The 26,996-nt window shown below is 37.8% G+C and overlaps 1 protein-coding gene across 1 annotated transcript; it reads right to left on the bottom strand.

Annotated features, from left to right (window-relative positions):
* Positions 1-93: 93 nt before the first annotated feature.
* On the bottom strand, positions 94-21,249 carry LOC146139361 (uncharacterized). Its single transcript, XM_083392410.1, has 19 exons — positions 20,556-21,249; positions 18,923-19,023; positions 15,733-15,870; positions 15,353-15,388; positions 14,686-14,842; positions 14,247-14,326; positions 13,341-13,513; positions 12,553-13,005; positions 10,322-11,882; positions 9,598-9,788; positions 7,233-7,332; positions 7,044-7,127; positions 6,469-6,615; positions 5,724-5,861; positions 5,365-5,439; positions 4,746-4,820; positions 4,135-4,290; positions 2,892-2,981; positions 94-2,122 (listed from the first exon to the last, which is right to left on the bottom strand). Exons 1-19 carry the CDS (start codon positions 21,247-21,249, stop codon positions 1,964-1,966), a joined length of 4,608 nt encoding a protein of 1,535 aa, XP_083248536.1. The 3' UTR covers positions 94-1,963.
* Positions 21,250-26,996: the final 5,747 nt, after the last annotated feature.

Below are 26,996 nucleotides of genomic sequence, written 5' to 3'. Positions count from 1 at the left end.
CCTTAAAAAATAAGTTCACAAAATGAATGCAAGCGAATAAACGAGATTTTATTTCGCCCGTGCTCTAACCACAAGGATTTGCGCGAAGGCAGGAACTCAGTAAATGTGTAAATAATAATAATACTGTCAGAAATTAACGCCAAACGCGAGCACCGCACAAACAAACCTTTTACCAAAAAAAATACAAAGAATAATCTACAACTCTTTGATTAAACAACTTTTTTTTGCACACAAAAAATATGATGTTGCACATGTCAGCGTAACAAAAACAAATATATAAACCAAACAGAAAAATAACTAAAATGGGCGTATTGACCTGCATGTCACGCTCTTTATTTGAACGAGTTTGAACGTCTTCAAGGAGATTCAAGTGAAATGTAAAGCCATGAAATCAGCGCAAAAAAACATGCGATAGACAACGTTGTCCTAAATATATAATATTGTAACTGTCTTCAATCCTATTATACATTTTTAGCATTTTGCTAGTAAACGCCAATAACAGCGTTTTAGGAACTATACCATGTTCGCCTTTCACACAGGACCAGAATACAAGTTACCCTAACTAAGATTACGCTTCAGTGACAGAAGGCACACTTATCGATAAAAAATATGAACAAAAGTTTACACGAGAGATTTAAAGGAAAATTAAGCAACTGATTCGATTTAGCAAATAATTGCGAGTAACATATGGGAACGAGGGCCTTAAACTGAATATTCAAAACGACGGATGGAAAGCTTGTCTTTCAAAATCGACAATAAACAGTATAGAGCTCACAACTTAAACCTTACAACGCCGCGTTTATCTATATACGTGGTTCCCAACCGGGTTGCCGCTGCACACTGGGGTGCCATGTTTATAATGCTAAAGGGTGCCGAGAGATATTTGAGAATCTTCAAGAATATTATTTTTGCTCTATTGATAAGCCTTTTGATACAATTATACGTGTACGATTGGAATACAATAATTTAACTATTTTTTAGATTGCGTAGAGTTGATTTCGGGTTCCAGTTTAGTTTACAAGAACATAGTTACCCACTCGACAGAAATTATTATAGGCGTTCCGCTATGTGTTTATAATTTTCTGGGAGTTTTTTTAATCCATAAAAGGTTGAGCCATCGCTCTATATTGCCAAACATTATAATGGACGATTTTACGCAATGATCGCATAAAGTGGGAAAAACAAGGGCAAAATTTACACCTCATGGCAACAAGCAACAACCTATGTACATCGCGGGAAAAGAGTGAAACAGGAAACTGATCTGAGCAACACTTGTACCTTCACTACCGTCAAATATGGCAGAAAAACGGACACGGAATTAACGCCAACCAAGCAAGCAAAACACCTGGTACGGTAAGACTGCACAATTATTACCGACCAGCATGCGTTTGTAAAAGGCCTACTCACAAGAAAGGAGAAAAAACGTTGTTATTTTGAAAATCATGGTAAAGAGTTGTAGTAAGAACTAGAAATGTGTGATATTATCGGATCGAAGCCGATAATATGCCAGTTTGAGTACTTTTAACCGTCCGATGCTAGGATGGTATCGGTCCTTCAGGTATGGTCAGGTATCCAACGTAGCGTTAATCAAACTTAAAGTTGAGTTTAAGTAAAGTAGTAAATTGCATGTGACTGTGCACAATTCCTAACGCTCAAATTTTAGCCATTTTTTTTAAAAACATTGCCTTTGAACTTTTTCTATGTTACCGGTTTTGCTAATACTTTTTTTTGCCATAAATGACGCATGATAACCAAGTTGTGTCACCTAAATTTAGGTTAAAATTTTAACCCCGTAAAAATAATACTTGAAACAACGAGTTAGTAAAAATCATTTGATAGAAATCAGAGTTTGCAAAAAAACGTAAAATATATTAAAGTAAACAAAAAATCGCCCCTTGTTCCGAAAACCCTCAGATAAACCCATAGAGGGTTGGGATCAGTGAGGACTATCCAGGTATAATCCTCAAGGGGTCTTCTTCATCACTTCCAACTGCAGCCTCTGCGTCCTCATGGACTGCCGGAGTCCCTCTTCCTGCAATTGTCTTCCGCGGTCCATTAACTTCCTTGCGTCCATCTGCGCCTCGGTCGCATAGAAATCAAACGCTCGCATGCGCATGTAGGACTGGAAGTAAGCGGGAGTAATTATTTAGTAGGAATTAATTTTGGACGAAAAATTTTCTGGATGCAGTATCGTATGATTTAGTCAAAAAGTGCTTCTAAACAATATTAATCACAGCTGTATAATTCATAAAGGTGTGCAAATGAAAATAACAGAAGACGAAATAAAGACAAACTAACATAAAGTAAAAAAGGAAAGTGAAACTGGACGTTTTAAACTGAGGGTCATATTCGTTAGCTGCTTAGTCGAATAAACCGCCAATAACACCACTAAAAAGGTCCTTGGCTGGTAAAAGTATAAATTAAACGGAGAAAACTTGCAAGTAATAGCATAAATTGCGTAGAAATTGTGTTAAAAGGTAATACATAAGACCAAACCAACGAAGGAAATTTTGATTTTATTCTTTACACTGCTTTTTCGCTACTACATACCTATGCTTAAACCAAACCGTCGCTTTATGTTTAAACCCCGGTTCATATGCTCTAGTCTAGTAAATTCCCATACAAGCAGAGAGGTCTACGTATTTGCATATAGCTTTAAACGCATTATCTAAAATGTCAGTTTGCCATCATACACGGAGTCCAAAGCAGGGCGTTTACCGTATCCTCAACTGTTTAAACTGAGTTCTATTCCTTCATTTCACGTTCAAGTCAATTCCTATATAACTATACAAGGCCCAGATTTGAAATATAGTTTTAAACCCATCTCGAAACAAATCACTTTGCCATAATACATAGAGTCCGTAAAAAAAACTAAAAAAACTGGCAATTACCGTATCCTCAGCTTGGCATCCAAACTCTGCTGTTTCGCCACTATTAGAAGATTTCTCGTAAGCTACAATCCTCTCCAATAACTCGTCCCGCTGCAATTAAAAATAAAATTATTTTACTCAAACCGGAGCAAGCTAATGAGAAATTTTTATTCGTTTAATTCTTTTATAGGTTAATTTAAAAACAAAACTATATTGTAGTATTTACTGTACCGTTGTAATAGAATTAATATGACCTTCAGATTAGAATACACTTATGTATATTTGTGCTGGACTAAGCCACTTCGAATTCGCAATGACCAACGAAAATTACTCCTTTTTATTAACATACCAGTTTTCCTGTTAGAAGCTGAATGTTTTCCGATTTAAAAATGGTTTATTAATTTGAATAGGTTATATTATATAAACCAGGCATAATATTAATCAAACTTAGTTCGTCTGGTTTCGTTACCTAACGTTTTGGCGACCTGTACAAGTCGCTTTCTACAGCAGGGGTTCTTAAACTGGGGTCCATGGACCCCTTGAGGGTACGTAGACTAGTTTTAAGGGCCCATAAAGGCCTAAATTAAATTTTGGTGTATAATTTGAGAAATGGAATATAATTAAAGAAAAGTAGAAAATATATTTTGACGTTTTGTATTTATACTTATTTTTTTTATTTTCACAATTATTGGCCTGCAAGAAATCCGAAGGTTTGTTAAGTCTACTTGTTTTATGACGTCATCTCCGAAATCTCATGTCGAACCTGGTTCACGCAAACAAAAAAATCTTAAGGGGGTCAGCGTCAAACAAAGTTTAAGAGGCCTTGTTCTTCGGTGAATGACGGAAGCTCGTAATACAATGTATGGCAAGATTATAGTGTACAGGAGAGTTTTGCATTAAATGCGAAATTCAAGTTAAAATGCATTGACGCAAATATCGAGAAACGCCCACTCACCTCTACTCTGAGCCTTTCGTTTGTTTTGGTTTGTTAATGGATTATTGATTTAAAGAGGTTATGTTGTACATACTGTTTCTACAAGGCACATGGCTAATGGTAATTGTAGTTTTTAACCAACGTTTCGGCAACCTATTCAAGTCGCCCTCTTTATGGCAAATGACACCAAACGCTCGTTGTACACGGTATGACAAAATTATATATATTATAGTGTATAAAAAAAATGACAAAATAATATATAGTATAGTGTATAGAAAACTTGTTTCAAGTTAAAATGCATTGACGCAAATTTCGAGAACGCCTACTAACCTCAACTCTGAGCCTTTCGTTTTCGACATACAACGTCCTGGTTATCGTCTGTTCGTACTCGATCTGACTGAACAGCGTCCTCCGTTCTATTCTGACGTCACCGTCTGATGACGTAGTGCTCACCGTGCCCTCGTTCGACTTGAGAAGCCTGCCGATCTAAAAGCGAAATATGATTACAAAATATAGTTTTTTGCAGAAACAGCAATGTGAAATAGTAACACACCTGAATTAGGCAGCCATAGGTTTTACAAATCTTCATAAAGCTTAGTAAACAGCGAAATGTTGATTTTATCGAAATAATGGTTTTAGTGTTTTTATTGAAATAACTAAAAAAACGTATATTGTGTTCCAAAGTTCATAAAGCTATATAATATATAGACGTAAAGTTTATTGTCAGTGACAGATATCAAAACAAATTGATTGAGTAAGAGTTGAACGAGGACCATCAAGACAATATATCTCATTAAAAAATATATACATAGGCTACTTTTCTGATATGCACAATGGTTTACTCTGTATAGTCTAAAGAAAACGCTGTTATATCGGCCTCTAGGAATTTCTATTTCTTCAAATATCCACTAGTTGTGAGAATTTTTTTCGGTTTTGCGAACCTCAGTCTCGTAGAGCTCCTTCTGCGTTCTTACGGCTTCCTGCTGCAAGCTAACTTCGCTGCTCAGGAATTCGACCTAAAATTGGTAAACAGTTAAATTGGATTCTTAACAAAATTGACTCGTAAATCGAATAATACGTAAATGGAACAGTAAAATATTAACATTTATTATTTTCAAATATAACAATGACAAACATAATGCATTTATAGCCGAGTGTTGCTCATCGAGCAGTTTTATTATAAACAATCGACGTAGTCCTATACAAGACGCCTGCATCAGAAATCTGTCTTGCAAGATATACCATTACACTGATGAAGGCGTCTTGTATAGGTTTAGGCCGCCGAAACGCTGAAAATTGTCTATCATTAAACTGCTGGGTGAACACTCAGTTATACATTATGCCTGACAGCAATAGCTTATTATATAATGCATTTACGTTGCTTAAAAAAAAATAATCAAATAATATTTTATTAGCAAAAACAGCCTGTCGTGCCATACAATAGGTTTGTGTACATTATAATTAGTTGAATTCGTCATATAGAGTTTAAAAACAGTTCTAATACAGAACGCACAAAATTATTTTAAAAAACGTTTAATTATTAAAGAGAATAACGCCAACCTGTTGTCTGAAGCAATCAGTGGTGGCTGCCGTAATATCTTGTTCCTTCACGAGAGTCTCACGTAGCTCTTGATTCTGCGAATAAGTGTATTTAGATAAATTACCAGTCGAATAAGAAGTTCTTAAATTAATCGGCAATATTAAAAAATGATATCTTATGATTAATTTTAGGTAGCATTGCTTATTGCCCGTGGGATAAAAACACTGATGTCAAATTGTGGATGCAATTTCCTCTGTTTGACTCATAAATGACTAGAGGTATATTAAACACTAGTACAATTATAAAATACTCTTTTCGCGCATGAATAACTTTATTTTTAAAGCATTCAGCTAAAATGTCCATCAATACTCCTATTTACCTCTTGGGCGAGTTTGAGATTTTCTTCCCGGATTAGATCCAGCTCCTCCGCTTCCGTGCTCGCTTCCGTGGAGGATCTTTGCTCTTCCGCAGAGACCTCACTTACAATCTCCTCGGAGCTTCGGATGATCTCATTCACCTGGACGTTGATCAAAATGATGTAAATGATGAAATTATTATTAGGATTTTGAACAACTTTTCTAAATACTTCATTCTATGGGTGTTTTAATACATAAATTTCTATCAATCAACCCGCCTAATCGCAAAGTAGTTCAGTTTATAAATATGCTGTTGCTACCAGACATAGTATACTAAAACGAAGCTTTAATTTGAGCGTGGTGCTGCTCGATAAGGGAATCCAGGATAAGGTTAATATTGGAGAAAATAAATAAGTACCAGACAAACTTTTTTTCAGGAGTTTTCCAAAACTTATTGTGTGTAACATTAATCAAAAGCACTCCTTCCGGTAATTGTAATTCTTTACCAACATTTCGGCAACTTATCACCCGGACGAAGGACACTTGCATAAGCTATGAAAGCCTGTTTTTTCATTAATGGAAGCAACAGTCTTTTTATTGTGTATAAATTTGATGTACGTTTATTGCCGTAAACCGTTTTTTTCAATGGAACTTTTAGTCAAAGCTAACTCTTTGAAATGTTTTTACAGGAACTCGTGATTGAAGCAAATGACTTAATACTCGGACACGCACTGTTTCAGCAAACAGTGCGAAAAACCCCACCCATACCTGGCTGGACAACCTTGCTTTGCTGGCAATCTCCTCGTTCAACGCTTCGTTGGCTTTAGTGAGTTCGTCTTCTAGTCTCAGGTTCTCCTGCTGCAGCCTTCTGCTGTGACGTTTCTCTCGCATCAACGTCATCGTGGCTTCGTGCAACTGGTAAAAGACGGAAGGTTGGGAATAAGTGAAGTGTTGACCAATAGGACGATAAAATTGACCAACAGGAAGATAAAGGAAGGTCTTATTTTGCTTTCAAAACACAATGTTTCACTTTTAGGTTTCGTTAGACTGCTAATCAAAACTTTAAATTAAGAACAAAACAAAGTTGTTAAGACTAAGGATTAAAATCGACTATATTTAGAGAATATTTCCTTTAAAACACGATTCTTTTTAGATAAATGACGGATTTAACTATAATTTTTGTCAGCGGAAAAATGAAAATTTAACCATAGCTTTCTCAACATAGCCAAATATAATAATGTTAGATTATGTTTTGTTGAACTTTAGCAATTGAAATCCACAGTCTTCAGAACAACGCTAATTAAATAAATTTTATATTATTTAATACTGACAAATTGTTTTACCTTTTCTTCGAGTATGGACTTGTCCTTCAACAGATCTTCGCACGTTTTACGTAACATCAAATTGTCAGTTTGAAGCTGATCAATCTATAACATTTAAAATTAAGAATGTTTAAGTGGTGTGAACGAAGCAGGCTTTTTTAAAAGACAAACAAAAATCAAGTCGGGCACGAATTTTATTATCAAAATTACCTTTTTATTCAAATCTTCAATTCTTTCGTTTTCCCTCGAAATCTTGCTTTCCAGTGTTTGAAGCTTGATTTCAAGTTCGGAGATTTGAAGTTGCGAATCTCTGCAATGAAAACGTCAGTCGACAGAGCACGTTATTAGACTGGCTGTGGGTATGTTAAATAAAACAAAAAGCACAAAGACATCTTTTAAATCCGTTTCACAGAAGAAGTACACCATTTTTAAAGGCAACCTTTCAGTTGAACTGGAGTTACATCAGTTTTGTGAACAGGTTATCTCTAGTTACTGAATGCCAAGTCAAGTCATAAGTTACCCAAGTCAAATTCTATAGTGATATTTATTGACTTAGAAATTTCATTTTAAGTCTAGTGAGTTGCTTTAGAATGCATTAATTATCCTAAATAATTTGATTTTGAGAAACATTTCATCCAGCAATTTTACGAAAACGTTATTAAGTGAAACTCTTTAGTTCAAATAAGGCAATTTGCGCAAATGATGTAAGTCCAGGCCAAGTCATTTCTTGAAATGACTGAAGTCAAGTTATTTCAAAACAGTGACTTAAGTACGCTTAATCGACAGTCATTGACATAAGTCCTAGCAACACTGGTTTATATTATATTTAAAACTTTAACCAAAATGATATGTTTTGCCAGTCCTGCTCTACGGCATTAAGTGTTTAGCAAGCGGTAATAAAATTAAAATAAGAATAAACTAGACAGGGTGTGCGGTTTTTGTATATTTTGCTAGGGGGTTATAGCGCGGTTCTACTATATTATACCAGGGGGGGTATAGCGCAGTTCCACTATACTTTACCAGGGTGTTATTCCTTGGTTATTCTATATTCTTTCAACGGGTCTTATTTGTCAGTGTCCATATACTCCCAATGTTGTGCTTCCAGTTTCAGTGCTTTAGCAGGCAAAAGCGGATGTGGCCCGAAGTTGCGTGTTATAGGTTGGACATGGTGCACTTTTACAAGATTGATTGCCAGTGGTCTTAATATAAATTTGGCTGCGAAGCAAACCTATAACTTGTCTTTATAATTGAAAAATATTTGACAATTTTTTCTTGCACCCCTATACGCCTCTAATTGGGCACAAAAATCAATAGTGTGATGTGTTCGATTTAGTTCTTTACAGCTATCTACTCTAATCTAGCGGCAGAAAACCTTCAATACAGAATTTGTTCATATCGCTTGCCTTATTCTGGCCGCGAAGCGGCTGGCTCCCTGCTGTGCTTTTTTTGTCCAGCGCGTGCAACATCCATTGTGCAAAGTGTCTCGTCTTAGTGAATTAACTTATTGCTCTTACAAAACAACATATTTTACCGCCGCAAGTCTAAATAAAAAATCTGCCAGGCAGTGTACACCACTTTGTTTGCAATTTTTTTTTCCATCAAAAAATCACTTTAATTTCTATATTTTTGGTTAATTATTTTCCCCATGGGTTAATTATTTTGAGTTGAAGGTCAAAATTTTGCTGTGAAGCAACCTATAATTTGTCTTTATAATTGAAAACTATTTAACAATGTTTTCTTTAGTTTTTTAGACACCTCTAAACACAAAAATGGCCGAATTTTAATTTTGCCCCCCTAAAATACTCCCCTATTTTCAAGAGGTAAATGTTTATTTTAACATCAGCTTTAAATGGTTCTCTAACATTTGTGAAATTTTCAGATTTTTATGTCATTTCCTTCCAGTGTAAATATATCATTTAAATTTCCTAATGTGTTGTGCATTTTGACCCCCCGGATAAAGAGTTCAGGGCTAATGTTTACAATTTTGTTACTTAGCATTGTATATGTCATGTATCCATCATCCATAAATATATCAGATTTTTTTTACATTTTTTCATCTCTGAAAAGTGCCGAAAACCAAAATTAACAAAAAATGACAGTTTTACCCCCCTAAAAACCACCCCTTAGATCTTGTGCACAAAATTTTTATATTAGAAACAACTTTGGGAGGGTATTTACCAGTTGTGAAAATTTCATGTTCCAACTATGTTTTTTTCCTTGTCAAAAGTGAACAACAAAAAATTGACTGAAAAAAAAAAAATAATTCGGATAAAAACAACATGTGTCCAAAAAAAAATTTTTTTTTTTCGGGCCACATAATTAATTGAAATGAGCAGAAAGCTAAAAAAGTAAATAATAAAAAGGATATCTGATATATATATTAAGGGTTGACTATCTGATATATATATTAAGGGTTGCTACCAGGCATGTTCTATATATTGCACTCCGAGAGTTTGGTGTCGTTCACCCTGACGAAGGCGATTTGCATTGCCGAAAACGTTGGTTAAGACTTGCAATTACCAGAGGAGATGTTTTTGATGAACAACTTATAGGGCATGAAATCTATCACCCATACCGTCTCTCCTGATTAAGAAGACGCCGAAGATGTAAGAGTTCTTCTTGCACCGATCCGTGCTCCGTCCTCCCCTGCTCCACGCTCTTCTTCATCCGCTGCAGCCGGGACTCTAGGACGGCGATCCTACGGTCCTTCTCGTCTCTTTCCTCTCTTGCCTCCGTGATCCCACGCTGGAGGAGATTCGAGCGTTTCTATATAATAAAAAACGAAAATAACACGTTTAAAAATCACTTCATGACTTCAAAATCGTAGCAATATACTTTAGACTTTCTTGTCAGGGTCAAAATAAGTCATTTATACTTTCTAGTCATTAATAATGCATTTATTTGAATTAAGAAACTGATGATGCCGGATTGGCGAAATATTTTTCTCTATTAATGACTAACTTATAAATGACTGATTTTGATTCAGACAAAAAAATCTCTTTTGGACCCGGCCTTCAGTTAATTAACGTCTTAATCAAGATGATGTTGATCTACTCGACCTTTTTTAAGCTTTATTTGCTATATAATAATAATCAAATCTTTTAAAGACCTCATTTCATTGGTTAGGTGAACCAATTACAAAAAACAATTAGCAGTTAGATTGGAAAGAACAAATTAAATACAAGATATAATTTCAATTATTCTCATAACTCGATTAGTGGAATTCCCCTTCACATAGCTGTTACACACAACAAATAATAAATTATTGTATACATGTTTGATATAAACAGTCACTCTACCTTTAGTCGTGTCAACTCTTGGTCTGCCCTCTGCACGTTCTCGTTCGCGATGATGTTGCATTGGGAAGAGCAGGAATTCATGGAGGACCTGCTCGTGGATGGGGATTCAAGACTTGTCCGGGAGCCGCGTCCTCCAATGCTGGATGCTGATCTTGCACTTGGATCTCTCTTCAATGCACTCGTGTCTCTCTTTGACTCATCATTTAAGCTCGTATGCCTGGATATACCACCAGCGGACCCCATACTTTCCCGGCTGCGAGTATTTAGGCTATTGGTGCCTTGTACTCGACCAGTGGTGGCTCCTCCGTATCCGCTATGGCTTTGTGAGCTTTTGTATCCGCCTGACAAAGCTCTTGGGGTCACACTATCAGCGCCGTAACCGCTGTCATTCAATCCATTTAACTGGTGGTTTCTTGAACTATCGTAGTAGCTAGGTCCGTCAGTCATCACACCTTCACCCCTCGTTGAGCTACCCTTGTTCCTAGAGTTATTATAAACAGATTTAGCGTTGCCTTCCCCATCTTGTCTAGATTGCGCGATCTCCCAGTCTTTAAAGTCTTTTTCTGAACTTCCCCGTCTATTAAACCTCACGGAGTTCCTGCAGTGGTTTGGAGCATCGATGTCCTGCTCCAGCACTGCTTCAAATAGCTCCTCCATTGCTTCCGTGGAACTGGAGCGTTTAAAACTTCCTGACGAGTCAATTGAAGATGTTGATCTGTTTGCCAAGTCGGAATCTTTCGATGGAGATCCGCCGAAATCCTTTTTCCTTCTTGTTTTCGGTTGTGGAGTAGACCATGAGTAGGAATAGAGTTCGGTTGATGTTGTTCCCGCTATCAGTTCGTCTTTGTCAGAAAGCCGTAGATTTTTGTCGTCTTTTTTATTTTTTGTGCCATCTGAAACCACTGGAGATCGCTTTACGGAAAACAGAGAAGCAAAATCGGACAAGGGTTCTTCCTTGCTCATTTTGTTCGTAGCCTTATCGTTGTAGAGTTCTGAATGAACGTTTCCATTGGAATTTGCTCTTTTGTACTCATTGTCACCCGTCCAATGAGAAACCGCTTCGTCCCGCTTTGAAATCGCGCTTTCTTCGCCGCTCCCGTTAATTTGCATACGAAACTCGGACACCTGTCGCTTTTCCGCCGTTCCCGTTTCCGCAACTTGCCGCGCGCCGCCGGGAACGCTCAGGCTGCGCTTGTAATCGCACATGCGAGAAAATCCGGAAACGTGACGCTGCGAATCCGGAACAATGGCCTCCACGAGGATGCTGGAATCATCCTTCGTCTTCCCGCTCCAGGTGCTCCTCTCTTTCTTCCAGGTGGCTCGATCAAGGCTTCCTCCGCGTCTGTGTCTTGGCAAGAGGCAAATGCCGGAAACGTGCTGGGCGGCGGGAGGGTGACAATGGTCGGAAACGGAAATCTCCCGCGGAACTTGGGACACGGATTCGTTTCTAGGGACCTGACGCTTTGGAGTTCTTCCTCGATGCTGTTGGGTTGGCGACGGACTTTCCGACCTGTTGTATCTTTCCGCCAGTTCCTTTACGCTTTTGGGAGGTTCGTTGTTGCTGTGAGTTTGAAGTAATCGACGAAAATTATCATCAAAAAGTGGGGTTAACGTTTTGTTAAGTAGTGTTACATTACTCTTAAACAGGCAGCCAACGGTTAGTTACAGCCAAACTTTATGACTAATAACAAAAAGTAACGTAGTTTTGTTGAACTAATTTTTTGTCGGCTTCTGAAATGTTTTATATATATTTTGAATTATTTAGAAAAATTTTATTTAGATATTACTTTATTTTGATATGACAAACTTAATGCGAAAAGTACATATATAGAAAAGGGTAGGTAAAAGAGAAATAAAGTCCCATTAAAACACATGAAACATTTAGAATTATTTGACCGATAAATACTCTTTATAATAAAAAACAGGTTAATTACATTAAACGACAGATTGTGTTAATAAAGCTGAATTAAAGTTCCAACGGTTTTCATGAGACAATATATTAAAATCTAATGATCAAAAATAATTATTATTTTCACCGTTTACAGGAATTGTAATAGAAACACAGGCTTTATTGTTAAAAGATAAATTATATGTGAGCAAAACAAAATTACATCCTGGGTGATTTGCAGGAGATAATATCGAAAAAACTTACAAGATAAATTATACTATACCTAATAAAAACATACTTATTTGTAATAAGACATTTTGTGTCATTAAAACTAAAACCTTACCGCGAAACAGAAATGGACCTCAGATTTCCGCTTCTGTCAGTTGTCAGTCGTCCCTTCTTTTCCGCGGCGGTGTTTCCCCCGACTTTCGCGCCGCCGTCTTCGCGCCCGTTCGGAATCTTTCGCGAAACCGCAACTATCAGGACTCCGTCTCCTTTGCGCCGCGTCATGTCCACCACGACTCTAGCTCTCTTCTCAGTTCCTCCTTCGGACTCGGAGCCGCTGGACGCCATCTTGCCCATTGGGTGGCGCTCGTCGTATCCACTGTCTCCGCTCGACGATTTGGTCCGCGACACTTTGCCGGGCGAGGTCGCTCGCGAATCGATCTTTGACCTTGGCCTGTCCTTGACCTGACCTTGACCTTGACCTTGATCGGTGCCGACCTTGCGCGAGTTCCTGGTTTTGGCCACTGGGTGGCCTTGATGTAGAGCACCGTGGTGTCGTGAGGTTGTGTGACTGTAAGACGGAAATAATGTCATGACAACAAGGTAAACTAAAAAACTTTGTGTTATATAAAATACATTTAAATCCAGGAGAAACCATAATTCTTGCTATTCGAAAATGTAGAGCCAAATTTATCACTAAACAAGTCAACGAACCGTCGATAGGACAAATATCGTATTTCTTAAGTATTTTCGACAAATGACGACCAATAGCAAAGTAAACTGCAAAGGCAGTTTTATATAGAATTCATTTTAATTTAGGTGATACATACCAGTATCCCTGCTTTTTAAAAAACGAAAATATCATTAAACAACTTAATGAACGGGCGATATCTGTTCTTGTTAAACCTTTTCGATTCCTCCAAGTTATTATTGGGCGTCGGAACTCCACGAAACATCGACGTAATATCCCCATCGGGCATGCCGTTGGTGAGCGGCTGTAGGTAGCTTGACGTCGAGGACTCAAGGCGTTGCAGATACTTGTCCAAAGTTCCGGCGAGATTCGATAATCTGCGTTGCCACTGTTGGTGAAAAAAATTGGATTAGCACAATATTATGTAGATTCGCCGATATCTAAATTATACATTAACAATATAAAAAAACGGCTGTGACTACTGCAGACTAGGGATGTCGGATTCTTGACATTTTATTCCGATACCCGATATTAAAAATAAATCTCGATCCAACCCGATACCAAATGACGTCATCATTAAGCTCAAACAAGGAAAATAGATGAAATTAAAACGTCCAAAGACAATTTTTTTTTCAGAAAAAAATTCAAGTTGAGTTACCATTTTTCCAAAACATCACCTTTTAAGGTAAAAAATCTGCGGCATCGCAAATTACGGCTAAAACCTCTCTACTATCGGACCAATACCGCTCTAGTATCGGTCAAATACCGATACTACCACTTGGCATTAGGTATTGCCTCCGATCCGATATTATCGGGCAGCCTTAACGCAAACACTATACGCTTTGAAAGTAGTATCGCAAAAAGTTGAAGCTACCACAGTTTAAGATTTGCTTCTTTTAGTTCGTTTCATTGAGCTAACTTTAGTGGGAATTGCAAAACTTACGGCATCCGTCTATTTTAGGTTTCAAAGTTCGATTAATTAATGTAGCTTATAACTTTTCCGCTTAAAATCAGACAACTATTTTTTTTAAGCTTTACACAATGGGAAAGAAGAAGGACAGCGTTTTAACGTAAAATATAAATGTAACCCTTAATTGTATGCATGCAAGTAAGTTACTAACCTTGTTCATGCAAGTCGGGTCATTTGGCTTCTCTGCAGCCAGTGCCTTGAGCCGACCCAAGGTATCAAACGATGTGTCTCCTAAAAAACGGTTAAATCAAATTATAAGGTGTCAGCCAAATATAATAGCTCGATGATTTGGTTAATCTGATTACATTTTTAAGACAGATTGTTATTGATTAGGTTGACAAGCCTTCTGCACATGTTTGCTCCATCTAGTCAAATTAAAAATATATGCAGTATTTCGTTGAAAAAATTAAAATGAGGGCGCAAGACCTGTCTAACAAATAGCGACAACTATTTATCGAATAAATTCTTGTTAAAATGTGGCCAAACTAATAATATGATTGGGAAATAAAACTTTGCTCCGAATATGACTTAAATTCGACTGTTTCGGTTCAAAAAAATTCGTTTTTTTTTTTACTTTTACAAAATTTTACCCTTTTCGTCATTGTTTGTCATTTCGTTGTCATCCGGCAAATTGAACCTTGATTGTCTGTGAAGGGCGTAAGTGGTTCGTTCCTTTAAGTATCGTATCAGGTCCAACGCCACACTGAGCAACGTTGCTTTTTCCTGGCGCTCAATCCTTTGCAGTTCCTATAGGAAAAGTGGTTGTAATAAAAAATAGCAACAACAATCGTTCTGACTGCCGCTGTACTGTATCCTGGTAACGTTATCCTGCTCGTTTTATGCTTGTATTGTACAACTGCAAAGCTACACAGTAATTTGTGAAGCTCCGCCGCCACAAATTTGTTGATTGAGTGACTCATTAAAATTGAGCATCCTTTGTTTACAAAACAACAAGTTAACGGCACATCCATAAAACAATACGGACACTTAAATTTGACAATTGTAAGCGTAAAGCATGGTTAACGTGAGCGACCATAGGGTTAATGGTACCGTAATCATAAATAGTATATTTGAAACATTACCCGTTTACGCGCTATAGGCTACCAATAGCTCCCCGGGTAATTTTATCAAATTTAACTTACAAGTATTAGAAAAGGAGTCGTAACGAGATTAACAATGGCAAACAGAAACTATAGGTTTTCACCAACTATAAAAGCTATAAGTTTGTAACGACCGTATAGGCTGTAAGTTTCTTACCAGTTCCTCGAACGGGTCTTCGTCTTCGTTTGGTTCCTATAAACAAAGCAAGACTGTAATCCAAACAAATAAAAACCTCAGAGGCCATAACCAGGGTGGAAATGCAAGATTAATGAAGATTGAAGATAGTTTACAAATCATTTTAATATTTCTCAAAATACTATGACCGAAACGATTAAAAGTAGCCTACTGATTTTCAAGATACAAGACAACAAGTTTAGAGCCTTTTCGACCCAAAACGTATATGGTTTGTTTCAAGGTTAGTAAAATAAATTCATGTTTTTATTCAAATGTGTGTCATTGCTCAGAGCCAAAGAGAAACAGTCTTCAGCGGTCAAATTTTCTTTAAAGAGACTGTAGCTTAAACAAGTATTTTCGACACGTACGTTTTGTTGCCTGGCAACGTCAATTTTGATGAGGTCATTAAGATGAACTTCAAGTTCGCCGATAAACATCAAGAGCCATTCTTCGTCGTCTACGTCATCAATTATCCGGGCGACTTCAGCGATGTCCTTTAACTGGAAAGTAAACAAGAATTGTAGCTGTACGCAGACGTTTATTGCGATATATTAGAAAAGGCGCCACAAACGATTTATCATTTTTAGGGTAAACTGTATATAAAATGTAAACAAAACTTCAAAAAGAGTTAAAAAAACTCATATAAAAGCTAAGTAAGCGCCGAATTCCATTTAAAAACTGAACTCATTTCAGTCACTGCATGTTAAGTCTATATTTGTGTTTTCAAAAGTACCAAAACTGTGTTTTTTTAAGTGAGAGATGTTTCTATAGTGGCCAACACTTAACACTTTACAATTAGGGCAATGCTTAAAAAACAAGCTCTAAAAAAATACATTTTTGATAAACAAGTATTGCCTTGTTATAGCTAATAACAGCTTGGTTGCAGCGGGGTAAACAGAATTCCTAAATAATATAGAATCCAATCCGTGTCGAAAACGATAATCCCTTATGTTGGTCGAATGTCACGTCGTCTTTTATAAAATTTGTTTTTTGTGGTAAGCTTTAGTGCGTTCAAACAGGCACCAAGCAACTGAAAAACTTTGTTCATCTAAATTTCATAAAATAAAATTTTCGCCGGAACATGAATGATTCACAATGCAGCGGCCATGCATTATTTATAGTTTCATAAACGCAAAATGTAAACAGAGCAGCGTGGACTGACTTGGCGCTGAACTCGGATACTTTAACATATTTACCTTGCACGAGTCGGTTTGCTTAACGCTGTCTGGCAACCTGATAAATCACCATGTTGCTGTATTGTTTTAACCACTTACGACGCGAAGACAGTAGTTGTTCTAAGTTGGGCAATGACGGATAAGTATTTGTAGGGAGGCTTTTTAACGTTAAGCTTTGTTTTGCTAGTTTAAAGGCAACTTTGAAAAGATACAGGCTCCTATTTTTAACCGTGCTTTTGCGCCACTTTTTGCCACCGCTTGGTCAGTTGTACACCAACTTAAAAATATTACAGCGGATACTTTCCACCGTGCTGTTGGGCCTTTTTACCACTATAGACATACATTGCCGTTTCTAAAACAGCTGTTGTTTCGTAATGGTTTAATCAAAAGTTTAAAAACAACAAAAAATCACGCGTCTAAGCAAACACTGGAAAATGTCCTATGTTTTTGCTTAAAGAAAATATTACACAAACATCAATGTTACGTCTACCAAACTTTAACCGATTTAAAAACATATTTTTGTAAACGGAATATAAAATTTTACGATTTTGGCGGGCCACATGGGCCTTCAGTGGGTCACGCTATTAAAACATTTTATTAAAATTCACCAACTAAAATTTATGGTTTTCTTTATGACTTTACAGACTTTCCGTGACTTAGTTTTCTGATAAGTTTTGAGATCCAATTATGAAAGGGGACAACATTATAGGCTATTGGTGCTCTTATAGAGAAAACGATTTGAATTGCAAGATTGACAATAAAAGATGAGAAGGTTGAAATTTTGGACAAAAGTGAAAATTACGCAACATTGTAGCTTATTATGACGTCACTATTGTAGCATGCTATGACGTCATATGACACAGAATGGAAGAATTTTGTCATATACCTCTACTTTACTCGCTTAGGTAGGCGAAAACTTTATTAAACATGTATTGCAACAGGAGGAATTGTTATTTGTAATTACGTCAGAATTAAACGCTCATTAGGTGATTATGAAAACGGCGGAACCTATTTTCACTCGAAAAAAACAACAACTGTTATGTGTATACTGAAAATAATTTTTCTGGTAGTTATATGATTGTTCGACGTTTCTGCTATCCATCCAGATTGCCTTTATCAGGGAATGTAACACACCACGCCCAACAACACGCAAATAAATACCAGAAGACCTTATTTTCAGTGTATAGTATGCCTGGTACCAAGAGTATATTTAGCTATTATGTTTGTTCGAGGCGGAATTTCCTAGAGTTTGTATAGGTAATAACAAAAACGTGCGAAAATGGGATTCAATACGCGTATAAAAAGCGTAAGGGCTGACTCACATTCTCGCTAAAGGCTTTACACCGTTCTTTTCGGGTTCTAATCCCGCCTCGCATATCGTCACGGCGGCTTCGGCGCAGTATTTACGTGTTTGTCCGAGACGCGCCAAAGCAAGAAAAGCTCGTGGTCCGACGGCCGCAATGCGATTACGAAGGAGCGTTCGGACAGACTTGGCTTGTCGTGTGTTGTTCGCAACTTTAAGCTACTACCTCGCCATAGCCTAAGGCCCTGTACGTGAGGTATGCGCAGAATTTGGCTCTCTCAGACTTGATAAATAAAGCGGCCCTTCGCAGGTTAAATGTCCGCTTTGAAAGAAGTCGCTTCCATTTTTTCTTCAATGTTTTACTATGTTGACGTAATGTTATAAAACGGGCAGAGATTAAAAAATCAGATAGGAATTTATTGGTTGAAAAAATTTTCGAGTTTTTTACAAAATAAACTGACTTGATTAAAAAAAACCTAATAACAAAAACATCAAGTCTCGGATATTTTCAATGCTTATGAACCAGTTTAAGTGTGATAAAATCATATATCACTCGACTTTCACAGTTACTTGACATGTTAACCCTAAATTATCTGCAGTGTTTTATCGCAAAATGTCTATCTAATACCGTATTTAAATGATAATTTTAGACTTATTATGCCATAGAATAGGTTTTTGAACAGCATGTTGGTCATAAATTCATTTCTAGCCTTTTTTAACGCAGAGAATTTTGCCTAAATTGTTATTAAATGACTCACTTTACGCAATAATATTTAGTTTTTACACGAATTGCATGTATTTCAGGCTATTAAACGATCTTTTCAGACTATATAAATATAAAAGATTCATAAGTTTGCAAAAAATATGATGAAAATAACTTTTAAAAGAAACAAAACCATTTAGTATCAGAGATGGGTGAAAACAAATCGCAACCTGAACAAGTTACTAACCTATCTATAAAAAATATATAAGCAAACACTTGTTATTGTTATCTTAACGATCTGCAGTAAAAAACACATACAGCCATCATAAATACGACTGGCGTCATCTAATACGTCAGCACTGACATCATACCTCTGTCATAGCTTCCACCAGGTCTCTGGTTAACTTCAGGTCGGACGGGTCGTCGCTGTTTCGGGGTTTTCCCGAGTCTGTGACGGTCGTACGAGATTTTTCTGCAAAAACAACAACATTTGAGTGACTTATTGGTGTTGGGTTACAGGAAATTGTAAGGCGCAGCGTAGCCTTATTAGATCGTTACAATAACAACATGATTTGTAACGATTTGGCAAGATTGGGTTTCAACTCGATCGTAACACAACACTCTGTGCAACGTTTTGCTGGATTTAATAAGCTTGCTGCATAATCTCATGTAGCCATAAAAGGAAATGTTGCAAAAAATAACAGCACCACGATGTGGTAGACTACTGTGGTTATACAAATAAAAGGTTATTAAATTCATAACCCGCTAAGTAACCCACAACCCCCTCCTTTGTTTTACGGAGGATACTTTGCCGCAAAATCTATATCACTAGTAATGCTTTTGTTTTACTATTCTGCGTAAAAAGTGAGCTAAAGACATCACTGAATTTTTACACAGTTATTTTAAGACGTCTGTGGATAATATACAGTTCTGTTAAATCGAGTGATTGCCGAACACTAATGTTCATTTGCGAAACCGCTACTTTTGCTGCTCGGTGTGTAACCGCGAAAAATTATAACCAGAAGTTTAATTGCCACCTATAGAAACGCGCACGGTATTTTAAGCACTCCGGCTGAATTCGACACACACACACACACGCACGCACGCACGCACGCACGCACGCACGCACGCACGCACACACGCACACACGCACACACGCACACACACACACACACACACACACACACACAGACACACACAGACACACACACACACACACACACACACACACACACACACACACACACATAATCGGTAAAAGTTCTTTAAAACAGAGATTTGATTACTTTAGCGCAAACACAAACTTCCTTAATTTAAAGAAGTGTTTCTCATCTCATGGGTGGCGGTTTGATTTGGTCGCCGACTGAAGTAGTTTACAAAATGTCAATTAAAGAGAATTGTGGTTTTGCTGTTGTTTTTATCGTTCAATATTTGGGTCGCCTGGAACATAGTTGGGAAACACTAATCTATAAATCCATCTATTTTAAACAGGCCTAATTATTTTACGTACCCTTCAAAATTAATCTAACACAAACACCTTATTTAAAATGCTGTATTTTAAGTCCTTTTAAAGGTCGTTAATAGTTCATAAAAACAGAGACCTAATTACGAGCAAACACAAACTTCATTAATCTAAAGCAGTGTTTCTCAATCAAAGGGTCGCCGACTGAGGTAGTTCACACGGTTAGATATATTAAAATTGGTTCTACGCACAATTTCTCAAAAATTAAAAAAAAAATAGCTACACGAATACATGCCTAATAACCTAATATGAACTGAATTCAAGCTTGTCAAATATCTTATGTTCTGTTCACTGACAAAAGTAAATTGAAGACAATTGGGTCGCCAAAGCTTAGCTGTTGTTTCTAACGGTCAATATTTAGGTCTCCGCGAAAATTGGTTGAGATACGCTGTTCTAAAGCTACACACGTATTTTTAGGGCTGCTGTGTTCAAGTTACTTGACATTGGGTATTTTTAAGGGCGTCGTCGTTAATCTCACGTACTCGAAGGTTCTTGCTCGCGGAGTGCCGAAAGCGGCGTTGGAGAAAAGGGACTATGGCGTGAATTTAGGCTCATCTCATCCGACGAACGCCTTCCAGGAGCCGCAGCAATGGTGGGAGAAATTCCGAATCCGGAGCGATTAAACGGCGACCATGGACGCTCGGTAGAAGTCACATCCGACTGGCCAAGGGCGTTGTTCAAGGCCAGGTTAATACTGTCGCACGATCCTGTAGTATTGAAGGGAGTAGATCTGCCAGAAAGCGGTAATTCGCCGAGATGACTGGCCGGAGACGAGCGTAAGCTCCTTGGGAGAGTTTGGGAGCGAGCTTGCTGCTGATTCTGATGGGCCAGTGGGCTCTTCTGGCTCTTTCGTTTCTTCTGACGCCGCTCCAGCGAATTGGCGGTGACGTCATCAAACCAGGAGCGCCGCTGGAGGTCGGTGACGTCACTCGAGCAGCTGGCGTTGTCCCACGACGCTTCGCTGCGCGGCGAGAAGGGCGACTTCAGACTTCGTCTTCCACCGGAAATGTCGGCTCTAAATCCCGCGGAATTTTCACCCGCCCATCCTAAGCTGTTGCTGCTGCTGTTTTTTGGTTGAGCTCTTGGCAACGGGGACACTCGTTGGTTGTTCTCCAGCACACAGGACGCGCCCGGGTTTAGTTTGTAGTAGGGAGCCGGCGACGCCGTGGTGGTCATTTCCCCCTTTGCGTTTTTGGACAACGCAGGGCTCGTATAGTTTTCCTTAATCCCAATGCGCTTGCGATCCGGTAAAATTCGGGTGAATTTGATTTTGTAATCCCTGCGTTTTGGATCCTGTTTGGTTCCTTGTCAACTTTCACTCCGGTTTTGAAATCAACGCTTTAATTTGTGGTTTAGGGGTCTGGGACTTTATGTTTGAGAACGGCCTGCAAAACAGGGTAAAGGTATTAAAGCTTGGCGTATGATATAAAAAATATTTTAAGGTTAATATTAAGCTTGCATACTAATTGAAAAATCCCAGGTCTTATTTAATGGGCCGTTCTAAAATAACAACACAACAATAGATTCTATCTGCACTTTATTTTACACTGATTTTTTTTTCGCAAAAAATTGAAAACGTAGAAATGATTAAAACTAATGTTGTGGCTTTTTCATATATTTCAATTAGAAGGTACACATTGTTGATTAGGCAAAATCCGACTACCGATTTTCCCAGGCGTGTTTAAATATACACTTACGCGGCCCATTGAGAGACCGCCTTACCGCACAAATACCATTCAAAGTTGGTCAACGACCCTAAACGAGCCAATCGATGTAATGCCGCAGCTTGGTTCGGGCCCAATCCCTTTAAAACCACGTCGATAAGTTGCTTTGGCAAGGTCCAACTGAAGCAGGCCGTATATCCGCCAGTCTTATTGTCCGGCACTTAAGTGTGATTAACTTCGCTTAAAACGAACGCCAATGTCGTTAACGTTGATTGGTTGCGCGTAAAAATGGGACTTCGGCCTTTGTAAGTCTTCGTAACGTTGTTAGAGCCTTGAGCGATTAGGCAATGTATTGCTGGGGAAAATCAATACCGTGCAGGCTTTAACGTTTGCCACAAGTTTACATGATTTATATTGCCCTTGTTTCTATCACCGAGAGTTTATACGGTTTAAACAACTAATTGTACAAATGCCTTTCACTCATATAATAAAACTACAACAATATTGGCACTTTTAACATTATTTTCACGTTAAAGTCACACCTTTCGTTTGGCCTTACTGGAAATACCGTAAACAGAATCAAAACACAAATCAAAAATGTAAAGTTTTATAAATGTTTTAAGGCGCTTAGTCAGATTTGTATTTTGTCTAAACTATTCCTTGTTATAAACAATCTCGCTTAAACGATTAACATAAAACTACACGAATACATGTTGGTCGTTTAGGCTTATTATATATATCCTTCTATTAACAGGTATTAACAGGTTTTCCCATAGTGGGGCCTTATAGGGTGTTTATTTTTGTACCCCATTGTCTGGAATACAAATAACTGAATGAAATCTAATACGTATAGGTTCGTTAGCCGTAGGCTACTGCATAAAACAGATAACGCTTATCCTGTACATACAACCCTTTTCACACAGAATAAGTCTTATATTATAGGCATATAGGCCTACCACTATATCAGCATATGTACGCTTCTTTACAGAAGGACATTTAAAACACATTTTCTAAGATTGAAAAGATCATTTTGAAACACGTCCAAATCTGTCCTTGCCTGTCAGACAGAAAACTCTCACGTCCAAATCTGTCCTTGACTGCCAGACAGAAAACTCCACTTTAAGCAATTCACCCAAACTGGCCTAGTTCAAAGTTACTCATTTACTGCATGCAGTTCACGCCGCTTAACAGTCGACAAGCGGGCATAGGGCGGCGTTTTACGACCTTTAGCGCACAACCGGCCGTAATCAGAGGCAGCCAAATTGGAGTGGCGCAAAATTGCAGGCGACAAACTGTTTGCGATGCGGGCTTCTACGGGCCTCAGGGCCATGGTGTTTTCAATTGGAAACGCGGCCCTAAACAAAACAGTCGCACCTCTGCTGAAAACGCGGCGAAATGCGCAGCTGCTGTTTCCTTGTGACAGCCTTAACGGTTCTCGGACGCTGCTCAGTCTATAACGAACAAGACACAGGCGACTGTAAATCATGGCCTTGGGCTGTCGGCTGTAAACTTCATGCATGTGTGCCTTTAAAGTTTAAACCGACGAGGCCTTTCGCTGACGACCCTCTGCTATAAACATGTCCAGAAAGGCTTGGGAACTGATGCTATCTCTTCGGAAAAACGGCGCGAAATGGCGCCTTTCAATAACATAATGCTAGGGTAGAAAACACATATTTTGTTTGTTTAAGCTGTCGCTTATAATGCATGTTTTGTAGTCGCGTGAAAAAATTCGTGCTTCTTCCACGTCTAATAAAAGTATACGTATGCTATATACATTTACTTTTTTAGGTCGTTTTGAGTTCTGAATAAAAAGAACGTTTTCTCGTACCTACACAAACACTAAGTAAATCTCCAAGCCGGAAGATAAAACAATTATTTTACATATTTCATTGGTATTTAGAGTAAAAATTTTCCAGTGACTTTTAAAACAGGTCTATTCTACCATTATTTACTTGACTCCCTAAAATAAGTTTGAAGATAATCTCCACCAATCAGAACATAACAACCTTTATACAGTCATTTACCTTGAAATGTAAAGCAAATTGTTCTCTACGTAAACTGATATCACTAACTTCCCCTCTCAAAACACCTATAGGCGAAATTAGCTCGCCGAAATATTTATAGGGCAACATCTCTGAAAGTTGTGCCGCTAATAAGCTCAAATTTTTATACAGTCCTCGTATTGGCTTAATCAATTCAGTTAGCTAAATTCCTCAGCACCCATTTCACATTCTCAGACACGGTTTTACGAGCCATTGGTCGACTAATGTCAAGTGTCAATACTGGCAACAACACGCGCACGCATGTTGTTAAAGCACGGACACTTTCGCTCGGACAAACGCTTATAAATGGCCTTTGGAGTGGCCATTCCGCTTTCCAAGTGGCCTGTAGCTTGGCATAGGCGGCGGTGGAAACACAAAGCACTGCTATTGATATTAGCCACTAAGCACACAGGTCCACAATATCGCGGTATTGGTTACGCGACGAAACAAGCCCAAACTTGTTTATTACGACCACTGAGCTTGTGCTGTGTTGACCTTGCTGGTAGAATAGGCCGAACTAACCTGACGCACGAAAACATAATAAGTTCAGAAGTTTAGATGCTCCGTTTAATGTAGCTTGTTTGGTTTCGCAACGTATTTCAACGCCATTTTTAACCTGTTGCTTGTTACAAAACAAATTTTCCACGAAGAACCCACAACACAGCAAAAACAAAAACTGTTAACTCCTATTCGAAAAAACTGCTACAGCCATCACTCAAGAAGTCAATAATAACATGACTAGCTAGTAGACAAGCCTAATTTGCCGTCTTTGTAGCTCGCTTATCTTTATTACCAATTTTACGACCATTTTTACGGCATGTTTTCTTTGAGCAACATGCTTTGGTGAAGGACGCTAAAGATTCCTAAAATAGTTCCCTGGTTGGGCATCTTCTCAACGCTTTACCTACGGACTGATTTACGGCGTTCGTTGGTGCCTTTTAAGGAATAAATGGCCACCTATTGGAATTTTGTGTTATGGGTGCTTTATTGTTCGTTAAATAGACAAAATAAAGTCTTTGCCATACACAATTAAATATTAAATTAATAAAATTGTAAACTTGTCAGTTATATGAGCAACAGTTCAACTCAAAAACAATCAAACGCAACATTTAGCAAGAAATTGTTTTATGTGCAAAACTAAGATAAATAACCCAATTTTATAACAAAAATGCCTCATAAAAACATTTCATTTCATTTCATTTCAAGTTATTTGTCCAAAAGACTTAAGTCAAGTCAAGTAATTTAAGTCAGGTCATTTTTAAACAGTGACTTAAGCGCACTTAAGTCAAGTCATTGATTTGAGTTATTACAACATTGGTCTGACGCGCTAGTTTTTTAAAAAGTCGGAAATTAATGACGCAATTTAATTTTTTATTAAAAATGATAGTGCATCATACACTGGGAGCATTGCATTTTTTTCTTGGTACGTAGCTTACTACGAAAGCAGCCGTACAGGCTAGCCTCTTGCAACTACTTGACGCTCAACAGACCCAAAATGCGGTTGCAACTTACAACCGTCTGATAATTACAAGTATCGGTGATTTTCTCTCGTCGCATCAGACGCTTGTCATACCCACATTCTTATCGCGATTGCGTCACTAAAATACAACCCCTCTGTTTACGGGATTCGTTTTAAGAACGTGTTTTCCATAAAGCTATTCTATCGCGCAAACTGGCCCACAACTTTCTGCCAGGTCACAACACTCTAAGTAACGTTTTGTTCGGTTAGATAAACAAAAAACTAATTGACAAAAATGTCCACCAGTTTATCATTTTAAATGGCTGAGAGGAGCTTTAAATACATATTAACCCACAAATTACGTCATAAATCAAGTAAGCTTGTGAAACGAACAGGACTGGTGCGTGCAGTTATGCAAATAAGCTCTCAGTTTATCCCGGAAGCGAAGAAAAACTACGTCTATTCGATTTCAGTTGGCAAGAAATGTATTTTGTTGAGTGTTGAATTCACACAGCCCTAGGCTTTCTAATCTATTATGCCCTAACTTGCTTTAGCTTTAAGAAATTTCGCTTCTTCTAATTTGTTAACATACTATTTTTAAAAATCTCGCTGCGTTGGATAGCAAATCTTGGCTGAAATACCGGTGTTAAATTGATATCGAATGGACCGATAACCCCTTAGTATAGGACGAGTACCGACACTACCACTTGGCATCAGTTATCGGCTCCGATCAGATATTATCGAACATCCTGCAATATATAGGCCTACTTTAAAATCGAAGAACACTAAAAACAAAAATCGCGTTTACAGGGAAGTTGGCAAAAAATAAAGTTTTGGGGCACTCACAATAGCGAAACAAAAAGGAAGGGAATTTAGAACGTGTGGCCGGGCGATTTAAACACGGGCCAATCAAAAATTATTTTTTTCTGATTTCATTACTAGCCCATAAAAAAATTTGGCCCGCGGGTCTGAAGTTGGACTATGCTACTCTAAAATCTAAACCACGGATTTCCAAATGACTTGGCTGACCTTGTTGTTCAAGCTGTTTTTTTTTAATTGAAAGTCCTTATCCGAAGTAAAACGCAAAAAAGGCATAATAAAACTACCTAATACATTGCGAGGTTTATTGAAATGGGTCCACTTTCTTTTTATGTTAGGTCCTAAAACTGTCTTCTTAAACCCTATTTGGTTAGCGGACCTTCGGAACCACTGCTCTAAACTGTCTTACAAGCTACTCATTGTTCGTTTTCACAAAGGCTTGCTACTCTGAGTTGCCTTAATTACCAAGGGAAGGAGTATTATAATTAACTTTTTAAGGCAAGGTACAGAATTGCTACAGAACAATAATTGCAAATGTGAAGGTAATAAAGTGAAACCACTGGTTCAACAATCGCGCTAAAAACATGGACAAGTCAACATAATTAATTAAACTATTGCACAAATTAAAAACTCTAATTAATGAAAAAAAAAAACAGAATAATAGAAATTAGATCAGTGATTCCCAAACTGTGTGCCTTGCTAGATTTTCAAGTGTGCCGCAAAAACTCCCAGGAAAAATAACTTTTTAGTGATGCCAACAGGCATACAGGCAAGTATACGAGACTAAATACTCACTAATAATTATATAACTGATAATTTTATGGTATTAACCTATTGCCTTTCTAATCAGGACAAGTGTCAAGTTATGAATTTAATGTTATCTTTGTAAATGGCCGCATTCGTTCAATTTTAAATTTTCTAACTACATTAGAGTAGTCA

The sequence above is a fragment of the Ascidiella aspersa genome, chromosome 6 (genome assembly GCF_963924565.1).
Source record: "Ascidiella aspersa chromosome 6, kaAscAspe10.2, whole genome shotgun sequence".
NCBI lineage: Eukaryota > Metazoa > Chordata > Ascidiacea > Phlebobranchia > Ascidiidae > Ascidiella > Ascidiella aspersa.
This window is presented reverse-complemented; position numbering and strand designations above follow the sequence as displayed.

What these genes read in the sequence shown, in the direction of transcription:
- LOC146139361 (XM_083392410.1), bottom strand. Translation starts at nt 21,249, where the DNA reads ATGACCACCACGGCGTCGCCGGCTCCCTACTACAAACTAAACCCGGGC. An exon ending in TTGAAGATTTGAATAAAAAG is followed by an intron (nt 7,128 to 7,232) that starts GTAATTTTGATA and finishes TAAATGTTATAG; the next exon opens with ATTGATCAGCTTCAAACTGA. An exon ending in ATCTCAAACTCGCCCAAGAG is followed by an intron (nt 5,440 to 5,723) that starts GTAAATAGGAGT and finishes ACTTATTCGCAG; the next exon opens with AATCAAGAGCTACGTGAGAC.